The sequence below is a fragment of the Saccopteryx bilineata genome, chromosome 8 (assembly GCF_036850765.1).
Source record: "Saccopteryx bilineata isolate mSacBil1 chromosome 8, mSacBil1_pri_phased_curated, whole genome shotgun sequence".
Lineage (NCBI taxonomy): Eukaryota > Metazoa > Chordata > Mammalia > Chiroptera > Emballonuridae > Saccopteryx > Saccopteryx bilineata.
In genome coordinates, this window is record NC_089497.1 from 71,551,286 (window position 1) to 71,575,462 (window position 24,177).

The following is a 24,177-nucleotide window of genomic DNA, read 5'->3' on the forward strand; positions in this document are numbered from 1 at the left end:
TACACCCAAATAAAATGGATAGATTTCTCAAAAAGAAGCATGATATTGAAGAATCCAATTCTGGAGGTGAGCAAAAGTTAAGTGTAAATAAACTAGGACTTGAAGGCTGATGGGCAGAATTTAATTTATAGCATTTTCCATCACTTAACACTGAACAATATAATTGGATTAGAAACCCATTCATGGAAGCTTCAAGTGATTTTGGTTTAACATTAACAGAAGAAGAAGAACTGGCAGCTATATCCACTGATTGTGGATTGATGATGATTAAACATAAGGAATTGTCTCTTGAAGCCTTTTGGATTTCTATAAAAGAAGAATATGTGGCAACATCTAAAAAAGCTTTGAACATTTTACTACAATTTTCAACATCCTATTTCGGTGAGTTAAGCTTTTCTACCCTCAACACAAGAGTAAAAAGAGAGGAATTCTTCAATGTATTGATGAAGTAATGAGAGTTTGCCTTTCAAATATATGCCCAAACATTGAAGAAATCACTAGGACACATCAGGCTATGTTTCTCATAAACACAAGAATGAAAAAACTTAACACATTTGCACCAGGGCCTGCCAAATTTACTAAATCTTACTAAGATTGTATCTATATATATAAAAAAATTATTTTTTATTTTTTATTTTATTTTATTTTATGTTATTTGTATTTTTCTGAAGTGAAATGGGAAGGCAGTCATACAGACTCCCGCATGCGCCCGACCGGGATCCACCCGGCATGCCCACCAGGGGGCGATGTTCTGCCCCTCTGGGGCATCGCTCTGTTGCGACCAGAGCCATCCTAGCGCCTGAGGCAGAGGCCATGGAGCCATCCTCAGCGCCCGGGCCAACTTTGCTCCAATGGAGCCTTGGCTGCAGGAAGGGAAGAGAGAGACAGAGAGGAAAGAGAGGAGGAGGGGTGGAGAAGCAGATGGACGCCTCTCCTGTGTGGCCTGGCTGGGAATCAAACCTGGGACTCCTGCACGCCAGGCCGACGCTCTACCACTGAGCCAACCAGCCAGGGCCTATTTGTAGAATTTTAAATGCACACCAACTTCAAAAAGTTTGAGAACCACTGCCTTAGGCTATAAGGACTTTGCCAGCATACAGCCTGTTTCTCACAGGTGAGCAAATCAATTTAGTGTGTCATGATTGGTATTTTTAAGTCTAGGATAAAAAATGTCTGGATATATTGCACACTGTAAATAATATGTATTGTTTTGTCATAATATAAAAAGAATTCCTTCCTATAGATTGTAGTTGGAAAGGTTTGAAAGCATTGACTTAGGAATGCACAGGATGCAAGGTGGGTGCCAGCTGTAAAAGAAAGGAAAAAAATGTATTTGGAGTCAGTGGTCATTCATTCCATGTAGGAGACCACTCTGCACCAGTATAAATGGCAGTTAACTGCAGAGCAAGGGTTAATAGGAGACAGGAGATCTTGGAGTGTGTTGGCCATGGAGAGACACTGGCCTGGGTTATTCAAGTGCATGTGCGCCAGGATTCTTGGAGGAATGCCTGCAAGAACCAAATGTACTTTGTGATTGATAGCTCTGAGATTCTGACTCCACTTGTGTCCTTGTTCATGAAAAGAAACAGTAGATGTGCAGGGTTGGGGATGAAACGAATGGGAAAAACAGCTTGTGTAACTTTCTAGTTTTAACTGCTGAGCTATGACTTTTGGAACTCAATAAATATGCAGAGGTGCTGTTTCCTGGGGCCGGATCTGCCTAAGAGTTCCAGTCCTCTGCACATTGTACATATCATCCGGTGTGTCTTTTGCCTTGCGAGTCCCAACTGTGAAGAAATTTGTAACAATTCCACATCTGTTTCTTAGATGTATTGAGCACCAAATGTGTGCATAACTGCTTAAAACTAAGAGGAGACACAAATGCAACTTTTAAGGTGAGCCCCTTTGCTCTGGGTGGAGTTTAAAATCTAGTTGGGAAGAGAAGGTGCAGTGAGAAATTAGTTAAATAATAGTCCAAGTCAGTGCTATATCTATAATAGTCATGAATTTCAGAAAATTGATGTGGTTAATAGCAACTGGAGAGAGTTCAGAAGAAAGGAGCTGAATCTAAAATAAACTTAAAATGGGAGGATAAAGGGGAGGGAGGTTACTTTCCACCAAGATGAACTGCAGGAACAAATACTTCAAGAGTGAAGAATGCTTAAGGTGTTTAATGTTCAGGGTGTTTAGGTACACATACTAATTTGGAGTAATAAGAGGTGTGGTTGTGTTAAGTAAGGTGATGCATAGTATTCGGGGAGTTTCTGGCTAGTCACAGTAATTTATAGGAAATGGGCAATCCCTGGAATTTTCTGAACAAGGAAATAATAGGATGAAATTTGAATGTTAGTCTATAAACATTGTCTATAAGCATTCTATGTGATAGGTTGGACAGAGAAGAAAGGTCAGATAGGAAATTATTGCTGGAGTGAAGCATTGAACTCAAAAGTGCTGGACTGGTGGAGAGCCAGAAGTAAAACATGTTACAGAAAGTTGTGCTCTGATCACAGACAAGGAAACTGAACCTTAAACCATTCCAAGTGAGGTGACAGACCTTCTGGGAAAATAAGTTTACCAATATCACGTAACAGCCATGAAATTAATGGTAAATATAGTTCTTTTTGTTGAGAAAACATATAATTATGTGCTAGTTATACTTGTGAGATGTGTTCATTCCCAGGGTGGGGGTGGGGAGATCTCTTGGTTGGGTGTTAGAGATTTTTAGGTGTAACAAAGACCAAAGAAGGATATTTTTGTTACTCAGAACATCTTGAACCATCAACAGAAAGCACAGACTGTGAGTTTGTTAGAGTCAAGATTCCTGGCTCATTCATTTTGGTACCCATAGTGTCTGAAAGGTACTCAGAAAATATTTGTTAAATGAATTTATAATTTAATGTTGATAACTGAATAGTTAGGGAGAATATATCTAGTTCAAGAATATCATAGTGATACAAAGCAAAGCATACTGAACGGTTTCAGTAGATCCTAACGTATGCAATAAGACCAGTGGTCACTGCTCTTCAGACTTTGGGCACAACTCTCTAAGGGTTAGTCTGGTTGGAGGACACCAAGCCTTGCCAATTTGTTGCCTTAGTTACTTCTATAGCAATGGAGCCATCAGATGGGCACTAGAATCTGCTCTATCTCATTTTTAAAAGGGCAACCTTCCACATCCTCAGAATTATAAATCTAATAGATTATAAATTATTCCACTTAAAAAAGTAGTTTCCTTCTAATTAATTATCCTTCCAGAATTTCCAGACCAGGCTTTTGGCAAAGAATAAACAGACTTCAGGCAACCTTTTCCAGTACTGACCAAGATTATATATATTGGCACTTTCTGAAGAAATTTGTTAGAAATAATATCACATTACATTTTTGCAAATTTTCTTGAAAGCTTCTCAATTATCAGTTGTGGACTAAGTTATATGAATGTGCTTTTAATTTTTGTCTAGTTATGCTTATACAGACCTGAAACTCAAAAACATGGTTGAGAGTTAGGATCCATAAAAACAATTTTTTTCTTGATAAGTGAATGTATGTAAACAATACATATGGTCTGCACCTTTCTTCCTTACTCTTAAGTTGCCCTTTAATAACTTAATACTCCTTTTTCATGAATTAGATACAGTGTTCTATCACTTCTCTTATAAAAAAAACAAATAAAAAGAACTTGTGTACTTTTTTTTACTTACTTTTACTTGTCATAAGAGAGGAGGAGCTTAAACAGACAAGTAACCTGTGATTGAATAACTGACAGAAGGATTCATATTCAAAACTCTGTCTCCCCAAAGGGAGGCTTAACCATCACTTATATACACTATTTGGTCAATTATATGTTGATTTCTTCTTTGCAGTTGATTACATTCAGTTTGCATTATTGTCAAGCTCATCCTGTTTACAGCTGACCTGCAAAATACTATGCTACATTTTAACATTTAGAGAGAATAGCATTTAGTAAGCATAGCCCAAAAGTTGAGACCTCATACTATCTAACAGTAGGAATAGCAGCCTCAGAAAACCCACAACTGTGTTTACTGTTTAGGTGCAGCTGAGAAGCCACTCACTCTCATCACACCGTTGTCGTAATGAGAGCCTTCAGAAATTTATTACCACAAATGACTCTGCTTCTCTTGAGCAACTAGTTTGTTTTGTAATCCTCTGACCATTTTGGATTGTGTAATTGAATGTGCTTCCTTATGAAATGTTTTGGTAGTTTAAAAATTCAGAGGCTTACTTACAGTAAGTATCCACACCGAACAGTCTACATTTTATGAAATATTTTTATCCTGACTTTATTTTGTCTACTCTTACTTTACTTTTGGTTGGTTACTACACCTCCTTATATATTATTATACTGTAGGTATTTTATTAGCCATATTCAATTGTTTTGAATAAAAGAAAGGAAAACATAAGACATAACCATTATTCTAAGTCATAAAGATTAGTTTGAAGATGACATAACAATGAACCCCAAATAATCTAATTTGAAGATTATGTGATTTCCTTTTCCTCTATCACAATTACCTATGTATTTTCACTGCCATGCAATGACTGTAACTGTTCATTTGTATGAATAGGAGATTGGGAGAAAACAAAACAATGAGAAAAGGTTTCTGAAGCCAGGTAAGGTGGAATGTGAAAGGAGGAAAAATGTGAGCAAGAAAATAGGCTGAGTCAAAAAGAGAAGTCAACAACTGTTTTCATTAAGATTGCCAGAAGTAGCCTGACCAGGTGGTGGCGCAGTGGATAGAGCGTCGGACTGGGATGCGGAAGGACCCAGGTTCGAGACCCCGAGGTCGCCAGCTTGAGCGCGGGCTCATCTGGCTTGAGCAAAGGGCTCACCAGCTTGGACCCAAGGTCGCTGGCTCCAGCAGGGGGTTACTCGGTCTGCTGAAGGCCCACGGTCAAGGCACATGTGAGAAAGCAATCAATGAACAACTAAGAAGTCGCAACGCGCACAACGAGAAACTGATGATTGATGCTTCTCATCTCTCTCCGTTCCTGTCTGTCTGTCCCTGTCTATCTCTGCCTCTGTAAAAAAAAAAAAAAAAAAAAAAAAAAAGATTGCCAGAAGTAGAATGGGTTGGAAGGTGAGTGTTGAGAAATATTAGTTCAAAGAGCCTCCTGTATGAGAAACAGGAAGAATGTGGTGGCTTTTTTAAGGGGTTAGCCTGAACATCTCATTGTGGTAATAGTTTACAACTAAGGAAGGGTTTGTGAGCTTCACAGTAATAACAGCAAGGGGATATCAGAAAGCAGGCGAGGGTATAGGCCGGGCAGAATCCCGGGAAATCCTAAATAACAGGCAGAAAGCCTTTTGCTTCCTTCATGCTCAGGTTGGCTCAGAAGGGCTGTGGGATGGACTGAAGACAATAGCTGGATTGGTTTGGGAGTAGGGAAGATAGGATACCAGAGCAGAAACAGAATATAACCAGGAAGAGAAGACACACTTCTCAGGAAGTCAGATGAGAGGAAAATCTCAACTGGAGAGAGCTGAGATCTGGTAATGGATCTATAAGAACCCAGAGCATGAGAAATCCTTTGGTATCCTCAGCACTTAACCTAGGGCCTGGCCCATTGCATATTGTAAAGCCGGTATCCATGGCCACCATCACAGCTGCCTGGCCCATGCAGGTTCGCATTAGATTCAGACAGACGGTAATGAAACAACGGAGCCAAGAACTGGTGGGCCATTAGCTTTAATCCTAGCTTGTACCCGGTGGGCAAGAAAAACACACACTGGACTTCAAAACCTACTCATTCAGTGCTCACAAAGCTACGGACTTATCTGAGTTTCCTAGAATCAAAGGTTTCTAGCTCACCAGACTTATTCACCTCTGTTCCCCATCTCCTTCCTTCTCCCTGCACAAACTGCACAAATTGGCTTCTCACTCAGCACTCCACCATCTTGGCTGCTTCTCCTGGCCTCCTCCACGTGGCCTCACTCTGCTCTCCTCTCTAATGCTAATCTCAGGAACCAAGAGAGAGCAAGCTCCCAGTCTGCCCCACTTTATAGTGTAGAAATCCAAACCTTTAATCCAATATACAAATAAGGAAGTCTCTGATACAAAGTCACTTATCTGAGGCATAATAGGATTCCTCATGAGAGTGCACAACCCCACATCAAAAAGGGTGGGAAAAGCTTAGTCCCAAAACCAAGCCCCAGGCTACAAGGATCCTGCCTTCCCACAGCCTGCTCCCAACACACATTAATATATTCACGCCCATCCTAAGCAAGAAGGGCAACTAATACCATCACCTGGGCAACAGGCTTCCACGTGGGCAGCACTATCTTTAACAAAGTGGGTATAATATATTTTATCTTCCCAACACATGTGTTCACATTTTTTCTTTGATGAGGCATTTAAAAAATAATTTTGTAATTGCCTAACCAGGCAGTAGAGCAGTGGATAGAGTGTCAGACTGGGACACAGAAGACCCAGGTTTGAAACTCTGAGGTCACCAGCTTGAGCATGGGCTCATCCAGCTTGACCGTGGCTCACTGGCTTGAGCAAGGAGTCACTCTGCTATAGCCCCCCAGGTCAAGGCACATATGAGAAAGCAATCAATGAACAACTAAGGAGCTGCAATAAATAATTGATGCTTCTCATCTTTCTCCCCTCTTGTCTGTGTCTGTCTGTCCCTCTCTCTGTCTCTGTCACACACACAAAAATTTTTTGTAATCATTTTTTATTTTTCAATTACAGTTGACATACAATATTATGTTAGCTTCAGGTGTACATCCCAGTAATTAGATACTATATAACTTACTAATGATCATCCCAATAAATCTCGTACCCTTCTGACACCATACATAGTTATTAAAATATTATTGACTGTAATCCCTATGCTGTACTTTACATCCCCATGACTGTTCTGTAACAAACAATTTGGACTTCTTAATCTTTTTATCTTTTTCACCCAACCCCCTTCTATCTGGCAACCATCAAATGTCCTCTATATCTATGAGTCTTTTCCTGTTCTGCTTATGCACTTACTTTGTTTTATAGATTCAATTGATAGATAAGAATCTATTGCCATTTTATTATTCATACTTTTGATCTTTTTTTCTTCTTCTTCTTAAAGAAATCTTTTACATTTCATTTAATATTGGTTCAGTAGTGATGAACTTTAGCTTTTTCATCTCTGGAAAGTTCTTTATGTGTCCTTTGATTCTAAATGATAGCTTTGCTAGGTAAAGTAATCTTGGCTGTAGGTCCTTGCTTTCTGTCACTTTGAATATTTCTTGCCAATCCCTTCTGGCCTGCAAAGTTTATGTTGAGAAATGAGCCGACAGTCCTATGGGAGCTCCCTTGTAAGAAACTAGCTGCTTTTCTATTGCTGCTTTTAAGATTTCTCTCTTTGTCTTTAACATTTTGCATTTTAATTATGCTGTGTCTTGGTGTGGGCCTCTTGGGGTTCATCTTGTTTGGGACTCTCTGTGCTTCCTGGACTTGTTATGTCTATTTCCTTCACCAGATTAGGAAAGTTTTCTGTCATTAATTTTTCAAATAGATTTTCAATTTTTTTGCTGTCTCTTCTCGTTCCAGCACCCTATGATGTGAATATTGGTATGCTTGAAGTTGTCCTGGAGGCTCCTTATGCTGTCTTCATTTGTATTTCTCTTTCTTTTTGCTATTCTGGTTGGGTGTTTCTTGTTTCCTTGTATTTCAAATCGCTGATTTGGTTCTCAGCTTCAACTCAACTGTTGATTCCCTGTAAATTATTCTTCATTTCAATTATTTTTCACTTCTGAATGTTTTTTTATGGTTTCTATGTCCTTCTTTGTGCTGTTGGAGTTGTCACTAAGTTTCTTGAGCATCTAAACTCTGTATCTGGTAGTTTCCTTGCCTCTGTTTCATTTAGTTCTTTTTCTGGAGATATTTCCTCTTCTTTCATTTATAACCTGGACGTGATAGAGTGGTTTGTTTAGTAGGTGTCTTCTAGAGCTAGTGGCACAGCCTCCTCAGTCACCCTAACTGCACTCTTGATATGTGCCCTGTGTGGGCTGTGTGCGCTGTCCTGTTGTAGTTGAGCCTTTTTTGCTGTTGGCATCACTGGGAGGTATTGACCCTCCAGGCCGATTGGCTGTGAGATGCTGCTGTAACTACAGCAGATGAGCTGCTGTACAGAAGTTGCCCCAAGGATCAAGATTTGCTTCAGTGGGGCTTTGGTGAGCACCCCTGAAGCAAGTCTTGATCCCCTTAGTGTGTTGCTTGTGGAGGTGGTAGGGTTGTAATCCAGCATGGTCTAAAGCTGTCCACTGGGCGCACTGGCTCTGGGGCCTTCCAGGAGGTGCAGGGTCAGCCACCATCAATGCCCTGCCTGGGGCCACCCACCATGAACTACAGAGTGATCTTCAGATTGCTGCCTCTTGTGCTGGGCTTGGAGGCACCCAGGAAAGACCAAGCTGTGAACCAGTCTGGCCACCACTAGTGCCAGGCCTGGGGCCACTTAGTGAGAGGTATAGAGTACACAAGCCAGATGCTGCTTGTTTGAGAGATTTTAGGAAAGTTCAAAGCATAAGGCAAGAGAAATCATTTGTATGGAAAAGCCACTAGAAATGGCTTGAGTGGACCCACAAATTGGGTGGTGCAGGGTCTCAGGGAATCACCAGGCCTGGGTAAATAGTATGAGCCAGGTTGACACAGACTCAGATGTGGCCCCCCGGTCTGCTGGCTCTGTGGGGAGTAGGTCTCAGAAAAGGAACAATGACCTCTGTAGCACTTCTGTCTGGCAGAAAGCTGCACTCTAGCTCTCATCTTGATGCCAGACAATTCAGTTTCTCCCCATATGTCGCTGGTTCTTTTCAAGCTGCTGCCCCAGCACTGGAGCTCAGAGAGGGTAAGTCCAAGTAAATCCATGCATGGGCCCTCTAAGAGAAACTGCCTGGGACTCCAGCAGCCTGTCGTCTCATTCAGCTACAGTCAGAAGTTATGGGGACTTCTCTTCCCAGCACTGAAACTCTGGGCTGGGAGGCCTGGTGTGAGGCTGGGACTTCTTGCTCCTCATGGGGGACCTCTGCAGCCAAGATATACCTTCTGTTGATAGTCTTTACCTACTACACGTGGGTATGAAACCAGCCCATTTCATGTCTCCATTTCTCCTATCCATCTCAATGTGGTTTCCTCTTTAAATCCCTAGTTGTAGGACTTCCATTCATCTAGATTTCAGGCAGTTCTGAATAATGGTTGTACTGTAATTTAGTTATAATTTTGATGTGGTTGTGGGACGATTCAGGAACAGGCAGTCCCCAGGTTACAAATGAGATAGGTTCTGTAGGTTTGTTCTTACGTTGAATTTATTCAATATATGTAAGTTGGAACAGGTGTATTTGCATATTAAATGCAACTTAGACAGATATTTGTCTTAAAATAGTATTTATTTTTACCTTTCTGTGCATATAAATGCTTAAACATTTTCAACCTTACAGAATCTATCTCATTCGTAACCTGGTGACTGTACTACATATATCTATGCTGTCATCTCGACTGGAAGTTTCTCTTTTTATATATATATAAATAAAGCTGGACCAAATTGAACTCTGTATTCATGTTATTGTGATTGACCATTTGCCTGTGGTTAATGTCCCTACATGGCTTTCATGGCAAGAAGGCCTTTCTTTGTGCATATATGACAAGTCTGAATGAGTCTGCCTTTGGAAACGACCCCCTACAGAAGAGAGGAAATAGATGAATGGGATCAAGACTGTGCCCTCAGCCACCATTGGGTCATTTCACATGCCACATGTACCCTCTGTTTGGAAACCTCTTCTGATATCCTCTCTTTACTCAGCTAATGCTTCTTCATCATTTAAGTCTCAGCTTAAAAGTTACCCTTCAGAGAAGGTTCGGTCCTATTGCAGAGCTGGGTTAAGACATTTACAAACCTTAAGCACCTAAAAGTTTCCATCGGCTGTCTTCCCACCGCCCGGCCTAAATATGAATTCAAACACAAAATAAAAATGAAAGCAACATTTACTTTTTTTTTTAATGCTATACAACAAAATGTATGCATATGCCGAATAACTTCTTTCTAGATTTTCTTTTGATTCAAATTGTCTCCTTCTGTGTCTGTCACATACAGGCTGCCTCTCTCTATATATCTCTTTCTGAGTCTCTCCCCCTCCCCCCTCAACCCCCTTTCCCCCTTCTTTCTCCCTCTCCCCCTCTCATTCTTCCTCTCCTCTTTAGCTTCTGCTGGTGCCCCAAGTTAAGTGCTGAGTCAGCTATCCAGGTAATTTGACATTCTCACCATTAAGCATTCTCATAGTGTCCCATACCTCTCCAAGTACTTTGAGCCCTGGTAATCATGTAATTTTTGTCTGCAGTCTGTTGAATGTCTGTCTTCCCCATGACACTGTATTCTTCTGTACAAGAGGGACTCAGTTTGTGATATCAAGAGCTCCAATTTTGCTTTGCCAGCTATTCTATAAAATGTAAACAACTTTTAAGTAACCAGTTAAGAAATCAGGGAATCTTCTAGAGTCATAAATTGGACTTTTATGAGTAAAACGGAGATAAAAGATGATGACTTATTAGATAAGGACAAATGAAATAACAGGCATGCTCCTGTACAATATTGATTTAATCAAAGAGTTTACAGACTAATGTTACTATTCTGGAGAAGTAAATTGATTTACCTTAGATAATTTCTATCAAATACATTTGTAAATTTGTTATGAACAGTTTATTGTCGACAGTTTTTTGAGACCTATCCATAAAATCATATTAAAGTCTGTCCTTTTTGCTCCAGATGCTAGATTCTGGCTTTCTCCCTCCGCCCTTACCTTTTCTGCCACTATTCAGTTATTCAACAAATATTTGTTGAGCATTCAGCACATGCTAGCCATTGTGCTAGATGCCTGGGCTAACAGTCCCATAGACCCAGCCTTCAAGAAGTTCATAGTTTAAGATCTGGGCACTGTCTTATGATTATGTTAACAACAACACAATTTTACATGTAAGTATTCAGAAATGCACTAACTGTACATGTGTGGGAAATTATAGGTAGATAAAATAGAGAAGGTCCATAAGAAGATAAATTACCAAAATTTCTTAGTTCTGTCACCTCCAACCTTGTAAGACCTGCTTGTTCACTGACCAGGTCCTCAATGATTTAGCTGAGACATAACTTTTCTAGATAGGACAATATTACTTGCCAATCAGCATATACACAGTCAGTGACCCTACTTGAAGAAACATCTTCTCTGCAGAAAAGGGAATTGTGGTGGTGCAGTGGATAAAACCTTCACACGGAAGGTTTAGGTCACAGATTCGAAACCCTGGGCTTGCCTGGTCAAGGCACATAGAAAACAACTTTCTGCCCCCCTTCTCTTTCTCTTCTCTCTAAAATGAATAAATAAAATCTTTAAGAAAAGAAAAAGGAGTTGCTCCTCATCTACACAAAGCAGGGGTATGGTGTTGTCAGTGTGTGCCTGTGTATTTATGCATGTGTGTGTAATGTGTGTGCCTAGAGAGGTAGATATGAAGAAGTGATATGTGAATGTTTTATTACTTAGTTTACTTGATTTTTATCCACAGGCATTAATGATTGTGAAATTGTAGTCTCAATTCTTAGAGATGGTTGTTAGCTTTACACAGAGGAAAACATTGTTCCATAACCATAGCTTGCACCTCCAGTTCCAAAAGAGGACGAGAGAGCAGGGAACTAGAAATACCAGCGTGACCATAAATTCAGCTTAATCTTGTGATGGTGTATCAATATTATCATTGTAAATAAAAGGGAGAAGATTACTGTTATATGCATCACTCTGCGACTTTCCACTGTACTATGGGAAAAAAAGGGGAAAACCCTTTAATCACAATAGGAAAGGTAAACAACTTTTTCAACATATACTATGTATGTGTTTTCCTCCATATTATATTCTATATGTTCTTTTTATTTATGCACTTATAGAGAAAGATATAAATATAATTTAACCTTGAATTTTAATAAGGTCTAATTCACAGGCCTTACTTCAACTCAGTAATTAATGACAACTTTAGTGAATGTGAGAGTTCCACAAGGTTATATTAGAAATCTGAATGGCATCTCATTTTGACTTTATTGAATAGTTTTGATATGTCAGACAAAAACACAGCTTTTCTCCTCTCTTAATTAAATAGTATATTGGGAAAGATGACAGTTTTTAGGTTCTACCAGTTTTAGCTCCATCTTTATGCTTTATCAATTTGCTATTTAAAGTCTTGATAGTTTATAGTTTCAATATTGTTTTCATTAGCCTCCCTAAAATGAATACTCCATCACTAACCCCTGTGCATGCCCTTATGCTCCTCAGCATCAGGCTGGGTGTGCTAGTCCTGTACCTATACTTATTTGAGGCCAAATCATGTAGAGAGGAGTGTCTCAGAGTCTTAACCCTTCTCATTCTGGCTTTTTGTAGAACATATAATTAGAATTTGTCTTTAGCTGAAATCGGGAAGTTTCTTCTTCCTGAATTTCCCTTCCTCTGGCCCCGTCTGCCCTTCCCCTGAATCCCGATGACAGCTTCTCCCTAGCCCTCGGCTCAGTCTCTGCAACCAGCCTGGAAGAATGACAGAAAGTACTATCTTCAAAGTGGGATATTTGCTGCTACTGATCATCATTTTAATATAACTTTGATGCTTTAATAATTTTAATATTTTTTATTTTATATAATTAATAATATCAGAGGTAAACAAATATAGTCTGCTCTTTAATTCCTGTTTATTCTCCTGGCTCAAATTTCTGTTGATTAAATGTTAGACTAATTGTAAAAGCTTGCTTAATTAAACCAAATTTGGCTACTTATAGAAAGATGTAGCTTAACTGTGATGCAATGATTACACTATTAAACACTATACATTCTTGTAACTAATTCAAAGTTTTTCTTCATAACAAGTTTAATTACTAATAAATGGAGAGTTCTCCTCAGTATGGTGCTCAGAGAAAATACTTGTGGAGTAAAAAATATCTTTGGGGAATATATGGTGCTGGAGGGCTCAAAGTCTATGTTACTTCTTTGTATTTCTCTCTCCAACAATATCATCTCTGTGGGGAATAGGTCTTCAACATCTTGCTCTACCTGTCTTTCCTCTCCATATCCCCAGTTGGTTTCAACTCTCTTCTCTGCAAGTAACTGTCTTTATTTCATCATTAAATAGAGTGAGCCTTTTGAAAGCTAGTGAACCAACAGAAGCCAGAAAATTATATATGTATACTACATGTTTAATAATAGTGTGCTTCTGATTACTGTAACATTTAAAAAATTTTTTCTGTTTAAACAATTCATGTGATAGCAGCTTCTGTTCTCTCAGGATTACTTGAGTGGAAAAATCTCTTTTAAGGTGGTAACAGAATTTGTGGTATAACGCTGATTAATTGGTAATGCAAATTAGTTTTTGCTTACTATCAAAATGTTGAGGCCCTGGCCGGTTGGCCCAGTGGTAGAGCATCGGCCTGGCGTTCAGGAGTCCCGGGTTCGATTCCCAGCCAGGGCACACAGGAGAAGCACTCATCTGCTTCTCCACCTCTCCCCCTCTCCTTCCTCTCTGTCTCTCTCTTCCCCTCCTGCAGCCAAGGCTCCATTGGAGCAAAGTTGGCCCGGGTGCTGAGGATGGCTCTGTAGCCTCTGCTTCAGGTGCTAGAATGGCTCTGGTTGCAACAGAGCAATGCCCCAGATGGGCAGAGCATCACCCCCTGGTGGGCATGCCGGGTGGATCCCGGTCGGGTGCATGCAGGAGTCTGACTGCCTCCCTGTTTCCAACTTCAGAAAAATACAAAAAAATAATAATAATAATAATAAAAAATAAATGTTGAAAAAATGTTATTTGAATAAAATTGAAAGCAAAACCCTTAGTTCTGGCTCTGGATTTACTGAGGCAATTGATGCCCTCAGGCACACCTCCATCATAACAATGGTGAAGATTGTTATTTTGTGGAATAAAAACTAATCTGTTGACTTTTCCTAGCATACCTAAAATAAAACTGTTAAGAAGAAAATACTGTTAACTTCCATTGTAAATAAGTTCAATAGAGTTTCACTTCATCTCACCCACATTTTTCAAACCACTAGACCACAAACTGTACACTGGAGACATGAAGCTCATTATAAAATGAGATAGCCATTTGGTAATTATTTGATTTCATATTGAGTGCCGAGACACAACTAAGGCTCAAAGCCCACAAACCCCAAATCCATTAAATTATCCTGTTTTGAATTTTTACTTTAGGAAAAAAAGGAGGTGGTTTTAAACAAACTATTTATTTATTTATTTTTTGGTAACCAGTCTGAAGAACTGTTAAAGTGTGCGTGGTCTAGGAAAGTGCTCAGAGGACTCATATTTGAGCTGATGTATTTCATTAAAGAAAAGTCATCACCTGCTTGCTAATTTAGCCAAAAATATGATTTATCACTAATATAAACTCCCAGAAATGAAAAAAATGCACCACTGAAATTTTCAAGTATCAATAACAATCAAGATTCAAATTACTTTAAGGACACTAGAATTGATTTAATCATTTTGTCTATATTGTGCCTTCTCTGGGTTTAGTTAATTATTTGTCAAATGCAAGTGTGTTTATAAATTTATTATTTTTTTTTGCACTATTTGACAATCTGGGTGTATTCCCAGCTTATCAAATGCCTTAAAAGGTTTGATAAAAACACTTTTTCTTAAAATTATTCACTAGTTTTTAATATTATTTTCCATAATCTTACAATATGAGTACAGTAATCATTTAGGAGCTACAAAAGCTGTGCTATATGCAAAATTTGCTTGGTACTGATAGGTCTTTTAATCCACTGCATCAAATTTAATCCACTATATTATATAATAATATAACACATTCTATAATAATAAAAGTAACAGCAATAATAATATCAAATCTGACCAGGCGGTGGCACAGTGGATAGAGCTTCAGACCGGGATGCAGAGGACCCAGGTTCAAGACCCCAAGGTCACCAGCTAAAGCACAGACTCATCCAGCTTAAGCATGGGCTCACTAGCTTGAATGTGGGGTCTCCAGTTTGAGTGTGGGATCTTAGACATGACCTCATGGTCGCTGGATTGAGCCTAATGGTTGCTGGCTTGAAGCCCAAGGTCGCTGTCTTGAGCTCAAGGTTGCTGGCTTGAGCAAGGGGTCACTTGCTCTGCGATAGCCCCCCAGTAAAGGCACATATGAGAAAACAATCAGTGAACAACTAAGGAGACTAAGGAACTGCAACAAAGAATTGATGCTTCTCATCTCTCTCCCTTCCTGTCTGTTTGCCTCTATCTATCCCTCTCTCAGTCTCTCTGTCTCTGTCACACACACACAAAATAATAATAATAATGATAATAATATCAATAACAATGCCTACTATGTGTTAAGCACTTATTAGGAGCCAAGCCCTGAACTAAATAAGCTGGGTTTTTTTATTTAATTTTTACTTCAGTAATCCTGAAGTTGGCATTACATATTTCTATCATGACACTATTATTAGTATTAGTATAATTTCCCTTTATTGAGCTTTATATATGCCATATATGCTGAGTGCTTTACCTACATTTTATCATTTAATCATCACATTAACTCTACATACTGATGTTACACAGCCATATAGCCAAACTGGTTGTTAGAACACTGAAATACTTCCATAGTGGGCACTGAAAAGTTGCTCTCCTAAATCTCTCAAGTGCCCTCCCCTCCTTGTTTCTGTGGTTGTCTACCTCTTCTGCAGACCACTCAACTTTCTTCTGCTCAAAATAGAAACTAAAGAGTTAACACAGGGTGTGGTAACAGCCCTTCAGGACCCTGCTCCAGGGCCAAGGCCACAGTCTAATCTGAATTGTTGGTGCCCAAGCTGTATGAGGTGTTAAATATTTTGACTGTTAGCAGAGATGTAATTATAATCTTTCTCATTTTGCAGGTGGGGAAATTCATATAAGACAATAAAAGTTAGTCAACTTGCCCAAGATCACCCACCTAGGAATTGTCAAACCAGTATTCAAATCCAGGTTCCTCTGAAGTTAAAATACCAGTTTTTACTACAGTGTACTGAAAAAAAGTCGGCTGACTTTTGATGTTGACTTCCCAGATCCAATATGAATAGCTTTGGAACTCTGTACTCTGTGTCTGACTACTTATACAGTGAATTTTAAATTTCATAATGTTATTAGTATTTACCTTAAAGCTGTGAGAATATTGTTCTACTAACTGGTTCCCAGCCAAATAATACGCATTTAAGTACTAGGATGATAGATATTACTTTGTATTTATTCCACTGACAAACTTATATTCACTAATTTAGCCAATGTATTTTGTGACAATCTCTCTATAGGTATTCATTCTTATTTATTTTGTGACTGGGCCTTCAAAATAGCAAACTTGATATTTACCCTAACCAAGAATTTACATTTCAAAAGTAACATTTTATGTACTTTTAAAATATATTGGCTTTTATATCATTTTAGTGTCCAAAGTCTAAACACCAACATCTGAAAATCCTTGGCACTATATTTTGCTCCTCAACTTCTGTGTCTCATCTATCATATCTTTCTTGCCATTCCTGATTTTTTTTAAAAAAACTCCAATTTAGTATACATAAATGTTCAGGTCACTTATACAACCTCATCCTTAGTATTAAAAGAAATTTGAATGCTATTATTTCACTGCTTTTAAAGGCAGTTACTTAACACTGACTCATGAATTAACAAATCTGCCAATGACAAATTTCACTTTTATTTAACAAAATGCAGTAGGCCTTCCAATATTAAATATACCACTTCCATACACCAAAGCAGGAAAATTTACTAGGGAAAAGCAAAAATACCTTGGATGTGGTGAGAGAAGAAGTACAATTTATCCATATGTAGCATTTGGAGAAAGAATAAGTGGAAGACCTTTGGAAGAAATGTCTAGCATAAGCAGCAGGGCCAGGAGATTTCTTATGGAGGCCTCTTTTGGGGACAGCAGCCTTTGCCTATCTCTTGCTGACCCATTCAAATTTAAGGTGGGGCTTGTGGCTCTATCTGAAAGCCCTGGGACCAGCGTGGGAGTCAACCTGTAGCAGCACCAAGCAACCTTACACTAAAGCAGCAGCAGAGATGAGATACCCTCCAACCTATTATCTCTCCTGGGCCCTGAGCCACACCTGGGGCCTTAAGGCTGTGGCCACATGGCTCACTGGTGATGGTTAATCCTGGAGCTCTCAGTAGCACGTAGGAAGGGATGCAGCCTGCCCCATGGTCACCTCTTCACAGGTGCCAGGTGGCAGCAGTCAGTATCTGAGCTTAGAGAGTTGCAGGAACACACCTGAAACTGGAGTTATTCTTCACTTTTTCACCCAGGGAGATCATAATTGGTGGGAGAAGCCAAGATTGGAGCTACTGTAGTTGCTGAGGACTGGAGCGAGGAGGGTGTGGGAATCCCCTGAGACGCTGATGGGAGACAGAGGGACCTGACAGGGGAAGGCCAAATCTCTAGCAACTACCCTGGAAAGGGTCTGAGCTGGTGATGGTTGTTATCCTCCCCTCTCACCCCTCCCCCCTCCCCCGGGAACCTGAGGTGTGTCTGATAAAAATTAAAAGTCATCCACCCTGAGGTGGTGGCACAGTGGATAATAGAACAGCAACCTGGGATGCTGAGGATCCAGGTTTGAAACCCTGTGGTTGACAGCTTGAGCGTGGGCTCATCCACCTTAATATGAGGCTCACCAGCTTGAGCACAGGGTCACTGGCTATGATCCTAAGGTCACTGGTTTGAGCCCAAGGCCACCAGCTTGAGCAAGGTATCACTGGTCAAGGCACGTATGAGAAGCAATCAATGAACAGCTAAGAGTGCTGCAACTATGAGTTGGTGCTTCTCATCTCTCTCTCTGTCTCTTTCTCTGTCTCTATCTCTTTCTTAAAAAAAGAAGTCACCCACCCTGGTCGGATAGCTCCATTGGTAGAGCATCGTCCTGAAGTGCAGAGGTTACTGGTTCAATCCCCATTCAGGGTACATTCAGGAACAGATTGATGTTCCTGTCTTTCTTCCACTCTCTCCTTATCTCTCTCTCTAACATCAATCAATAAAAAAAAATTTTTTTTTTTATTCAGTGAGAGAAGAGATGAGAAACAGACTCCTGCATGCACCCAGATCCTCCCGGTTAGCCCTCTAGGGGGCAATGCTCTGCCCATGTGGGATATTCCTCTGTTGCTCAGCAACTAAGCTCTCCTTAGCACCTGAAGCTCAGGTCATGGAGTGATTCTCAGGGCCCGGGGCCTACTCGCTCCAATTGAGCCAGGGGAAGAGAGAGAGAGAGAGAGAAAGGTGAGAGGGGAAGAGGTGGAGAAGCAGATGGGCACTTCTACTGTGTGCCCTAACCGGGAATTGAACCTGGAACATCCACACACCAGATCGATGCTTTACCACTGAGTCAATCAGCCAGGGCCTATACATAAAAATTTTAAAAATAAAACTAAAAAATAAAAAGTCAAGCTCGACCTGCGGACGTGCAGTGGATAGAGCATCGACCTGGAATGCTGAGGTCACCTGTTCAAAACCTGCGCTTGCCTGGTCAAGGCACATACGAGAAACAACTATGAGTTGATGTTTCCTACTTCTGTCCCCTCTCTCTCTATGTCTCTCTAAAATCAATAAATAAAAAAAATGATAAAATAAAAATAAAAAGTCACCTAAGTTGACTTTTTATTCCATTGACTTTAGGGCCACACACTCAGACTAAATGGTCCAGTCATATGTAGTCCTGAAAATACTGGAATGGTGAGCTACCAGCTTTCCCTCATGAGAGACAATCAAACATACACCAGAGCTGCCATCATTTCAACACAAGTTTATTGAGATCCTACTATATGGTAGAAACTGTATTTGCCACTATATAGTCAAGGAAGACTAAGCAAGTGAGGTGTCTGTTTCACCTGAAAGAGACAGAAAAGAAGTTAACTTCTAGATGTGATCCCTGTGCATCCACCATTATGCTTACATTCTGGAGCTGAAGTGTGGCCTCAAGTGCACTGTGCTCACTAGTAAGGGTGTGGACATTTTGGAAAGGAAAAGATTTGCTTGACACTCATCAATGTGGACAGGATTACCTAGGGAATACTTAGAGAACACATTGTTCTCTAGAGTCTGCTGCAAACATCACAGATTAGAAAACATTTCATTAATATTTTGAAGTTGATCAGTCTGGGGATGTTCAATTTAGCAAACCTCTCCAAAAGACTGGCATATAAAACCACATAGGTATTTTATTCATTTACAAGGATAAATAAAACCTTCTGGGATTGGGGAGCTCATTGTTTAATTTTTCTTCTCGTCATTCTTTGAACAGAAACCCCATCAGCCAAACCATCAGAAGATACCTTGAGGAAATCAAGCTAAGCATAGGAGGTGTTTATGAGAGATTTATATTTAATGGCATTAGGTTAGAGCCCAGTGCACACATTTCTGCTCTAAGGAAATACCTACCAGGCAGACGAGAGATTCGGTGGAAGTTGGCTGGGTTCCTCTTCCTCAGACATGGAATAATTGGGCTCTGCCAGGGTTCACACTGTGAGTCTCCTTTTTGTGGCAGACTAGGTCTCTGTGATACTTTTCTTCAATTGATTAATTGGGTGGCAGGCTATTTTGTTTCTTTAAGGTGTATCTCCCTGTTGATTTTGGTTTCACACCTAGAGGGCAATCTTATTCCTATTCTTCAAAAGTATCTCTACTTATAAGAGTGATTACTAAACTATTAGCTATTAATCATTTTGACATTATTTCCACTTTTACATTAGTTCCAGAAATAAAGAAATAAAGAGCATAAAAATGGAGTTTATCACTAACAAGTTAAGTTTAAAATTGGGGTTTTCTAATGCCTAACCCTTCGATAAATTTGCTGGTTTTTGAAAGTTAATTATATGTTATTATTGCTATTTTAATTAGCATGCTTATTATTTAATTGGGAAGTAAGATGCCAATGAGAAGAAGAAAGTCTATTTAAACGTGTGAAAACAATAGATTAAATTTCCTAGAAGTAAAATTCGTGGGCGATATAAAATCATTGTCACATGTCATTTTCTCACTGTGATTGTGGTTTGGGTCAAGAAAATTACTAAGGCTAGTAAACGGTTCAAAATGGACAGATTTTAAAACCTTGTCAGTTGCAGATTAGTTCAAGTCAATTTCACTGTTTGACAGGAGAACCCTGACTAGTACACAAAGTCTAGCCTAGTGCGGGATCCAGTTAGTTACTCTATGCATGCTTTCTGCAGCCTTTTCTTCTCGTTCGCTTCTCTGGAGTAGGCTAGAGCCGTTGGTGGGATTCAGCTGGTTTGCACTGGTTCAGCAGAACCGATACCTAATTTTTTGTTGAGTTCAGAGAACTGGTTGTTAAAATGGCACTTGTAATCAGGGTTCTCTCTAACGTGGGCACCTGGGCAGCCGCCCAATGTGGAAATCACATATTTACATTCCTTACTCTTTTTTAACATTCATCTGCACAACAGCATATTCTAAGTGTACGTAGTAATGTTCATTCCATCCACAGGTGAAAAAATGTGATGAAACTATGTTTATAATATTTATTTATTCATTCTATAAAACTCATTATACCTTTGATGAAATACTACATTTTAATTCTCTTGTATTTGTTACTTCAGTAAACAAACATATAATGTAAAGAGAAAAAGTGCCAAACAAATGGGGGGTGACAACTTTTATTGTTTTTGTCAGGTACAATTTAATATTTTCATTAATATTTTAAACCTCTTTCTTATAACATAATCTAGTTTTGTTTACCTCTTTTATTGTTCTTTTTTTTTTTTTAAGTGAGATACGGGGAGGCAGGGAGGCAGAGAGACAAATTACTGTGTGTGCCCCAACCAAATCCACCTGGCAAGCCCATCTGGGGCTGATTGATGCTCTGCCCATCTGGGGCTGCTGCTCCATTGCTTGGCAACTGAGCCATTTCAACACCTGAGGTCAGGCCATGCAGCCATCCTCAGTATCCATGGCCAACTTGCTCGAACCATTTGAGCCATGGCTGTGGAAGAGGAAGAGAGAGAGAGGGAGAGAAGGAGGAGGGGGAGGGTTGGAGAAGCAGATGATCACTTCTCCTGTGTGCCCTGACTGGGAATTGAACCCAGGACTTCAACATGCTAGACTGACACTACCTCTGAGTCAACTGGCCAAGGCCTCTTTTATTATTCTTATTTAAGTATTAAATGCATGAAATAATAAACTATCTTTTGGTGTATCTTTTTTCATACTTAAAATGGTCATTAAGGCAGAGAACTGGTTGTTAAATTATTTGAATCCCACCACTGGCTAGAGCCAAGGTTTGACTTGGAAAGTCATCTTCCTAGGGGAGCAGGCAGTGCACTGACTTGTATCAGGATGGCCACAGGATTGATTGTTAAATCCACTGGGTTTCCTAATGAGGAAAAAATGGGAGGGAATGCCATCATATAATCAAACTCTCAGGGAAGTTTTCTTCCTTAAACAGTACCCCCTGCTGCCACCCTCAAGAAACCAATGTTATTATTAATATTTGCTAAATAAATTGATTATTTTCCTAAAGAATTGGGTTTTTAAAAACTTTTAACTTTTATCTTTTCAATTTTTTTTTCCTAATAGGAATGTACAGAGGTACATAGTTTTGGTATTCAGAGTAAATTCTTGATCCTAACTTCAGGGCTATAATTGAATGTAAGAAAATTTGAAGTTGATCTTGGATTAAGGGTTTTTTTTTGTAATTCTGAGTTTATATTTTAAAGTCATACTTTTAAAAATACTTAAAATAATGATTGGATATACTCTTTTTCATAGGAACTTAAGGTATGTAAACTCAAGTTTTCTAAATAGCCTTCTAGTGTGGTTAAAATATAATCAGCTCAATTTTACAAAAAATAAATTAAAACCAGAAATATTTATACTCACTCCTAGTAAGCTAGTTTGTGAAAACTGAGAATTCACCAGGTTCTGAAATTCCCTGTTCTCATTATATAGTTATGTTGTTCAGAAATGCCTTTTTATAGTTCAAGGAAAATATTTCTTCTACCCAAGAGTAAAAATAATTAGTAAACAAACACATGGAAAAAGCAAAAATAACTTGGATGTGATGAAAAAAGCCCTAAGGCTTTCTTAACTGTAATCAAAGGAATGCAAGTGAAAGCAACTTTAAAAGAGAATTGTATATGCACTAAAATAGCAACATATAGCAGTTATCATTGTTGGAGTGAAATGATGAACTCATTATTGATGTACTAAAAATGTAATCCTTTTGTAAAGAAATATGGCAGCTCAGGCCAGCAACCATGGGGTCGTGTCTATGATCCCACGCTCAAGCCAGTGTCTCGTGCCCTCACTCAAGCCGAATGAGCCCACTCAAGCTAGCGACCTCAAGGCTTTGAACCTGGGTCCTCAGCATCCCAGGCCACTGTGCCACTGCCTGGTTAGGCTGAACAGACATTTTAAAAAAGATTCTTTTTTGTATAAATATAATAAAGAAAATATGAGCACTGGATATCAATAGTATTAAGGAATTTTTCCTGATTGTCAGGGGAGCAAGTGGTAGTACTGTGGCTATTAAACATGGAATTCCTTTAAAAAAATTTGTTGTTGTTGATTAACTTTAGATAGAAAAAGAGAATAAAAACCACATTGATTTGTTGTTCCACTTATTTTTGCATTCATTGGTTGATTCTTGTATGTGCCCTGACCAGGGATCGAACCTGCAACTTTGGCCTATCGGCATGATGCTCCAAGCAACTGAGCTACCTGGCTAGGTCCGGAAGGTTTTCTTTTAATAAAAAAATGATGCATATTGAAATATACATAGTAGAGGAAATGATATGATATCTTGGATTTGCTTCAAAATAATCTGGAGTTTCTTCAAATAGAACTCACATCAATTTTTTTGAGTGACAGAAGCCTATAGAATGCTGCACATATGCTCTAGACCTTTCCATTTATAAATTTATTTATTCTTTTGAAGGACCTTATCTTTTTTTTTGCCAGAGCCTGTTTAGACTTTATTTCTGCATCTTGGATTTTGTCTAGCTTCTCCTACTACTTCAATAACATATAAACTACTTCCCACATTTATTTCTTTAAAAAAAGAGCAAAAGTTCTGCTATTAAAATATAGTCCAGCCCTGGCCGGTTGGCTCAGCAGTAGAGCGTTGGCCTGGCGTGTGGGGGACCCTGGTTCGATTCCCGGCCAGGGCACATAGGAGAAGCGCCCATTTGCTTCTCCACCCCCACCCCCTCCTTCCTCTCTGTCTCTCTCTTCTCCTCCCGCAGCCAAGGCTCCGTTGGAGCAAAGATGGCCTGGGCGCTGGGGATGGCTCCTTGGCCTCTGCCCCAGGCGCTAGAGTGGCTCTGGTCTCGGCAGAGTGACGCCCCGGAGGGGCAGAGCATCGCCCCCTGGTGGGCAGAGCGTCGCCCCTGGTGGGCGTGCCGGGTGGATCCCGGTCGGGCGCATGCGGGAGTCTGTCTGTCTCTCCCCGTTTCCAGCTTCAGAAAAGTACAAAAAAAAATTGTATCTATCTATCTATCTATCTATCTATCTATCTATCTATCTATTAAAGGCATAGATAGATAGATAGATAGATAGATAGATAGATAGATAGTCCTGCCCCTGGCATTCTCATCACAAAAGGAAAGCCATAGAATCTGAGACCAGTTAAACCCATAAATAGTTATCAGATGCACATGATTGATTAAGCATGGATTGTGACTGAGAGAGGTTAAAAATAAATAATCTGCCTTGAGGAACTGATCATTCAATTAGGGAGAAAATCATGCAGAAATAATTGTAACTATAGATAACATTTATTGACTTCTTACTATGTGTCCAGTACTGAACTAAGTGCTTTACGTGCAATTAATTTTAATCTTCAGAATGCCTCTCCAAAGTAGGTATTATTGTTATTATTATTCCTGAAATACAAATCAGGAAACTGAGTGTGAAAATTAGAAAATTTGTTCAGTGTTACACAGATAGTATTAATATAGAAGAGCCAGGAACCAGATCTCTTTGAAGCAAAGGCCCATGCTGTGCACACTTGCACTAAACTAGCAGTAGTCTATTCAGTCGAGATTTCCTCTGAGCCTTCACTCTGCAGTGCAATATTCAATGAACAGAACCTATATAAACCTTGCCACATCCATATTAATTGTATGTGGTCAGGCCACAGGATAACTAGATATTTGGTGAAAT

The 24,177-nt window shown here is 39.5% G+C and overlaps 1 protein-coding gene across 1 annotated transcript in view; it reads left to right on the forward strand.

Moving 5' to 3' along the window:
- LOC136312200 (protein FAM200A-like) overlaps positions 1-24,177 on the forward strand; it is a 51,099-nt gene continuing 26,922 nt past the window's right edge. The window contains exons 1-2 of the mRNA XM_066241716.1: positions 1-66; positions 220-381. Coding sequence (XP_066097813.1) covers positions 15-66; positions 220-381 — 214 coding nt within the window. The 5' untranslated portion in view covers positions 1-14. The remainder of the gene's footprint in view (positions 67-219; positions 382-24,177) is intronic.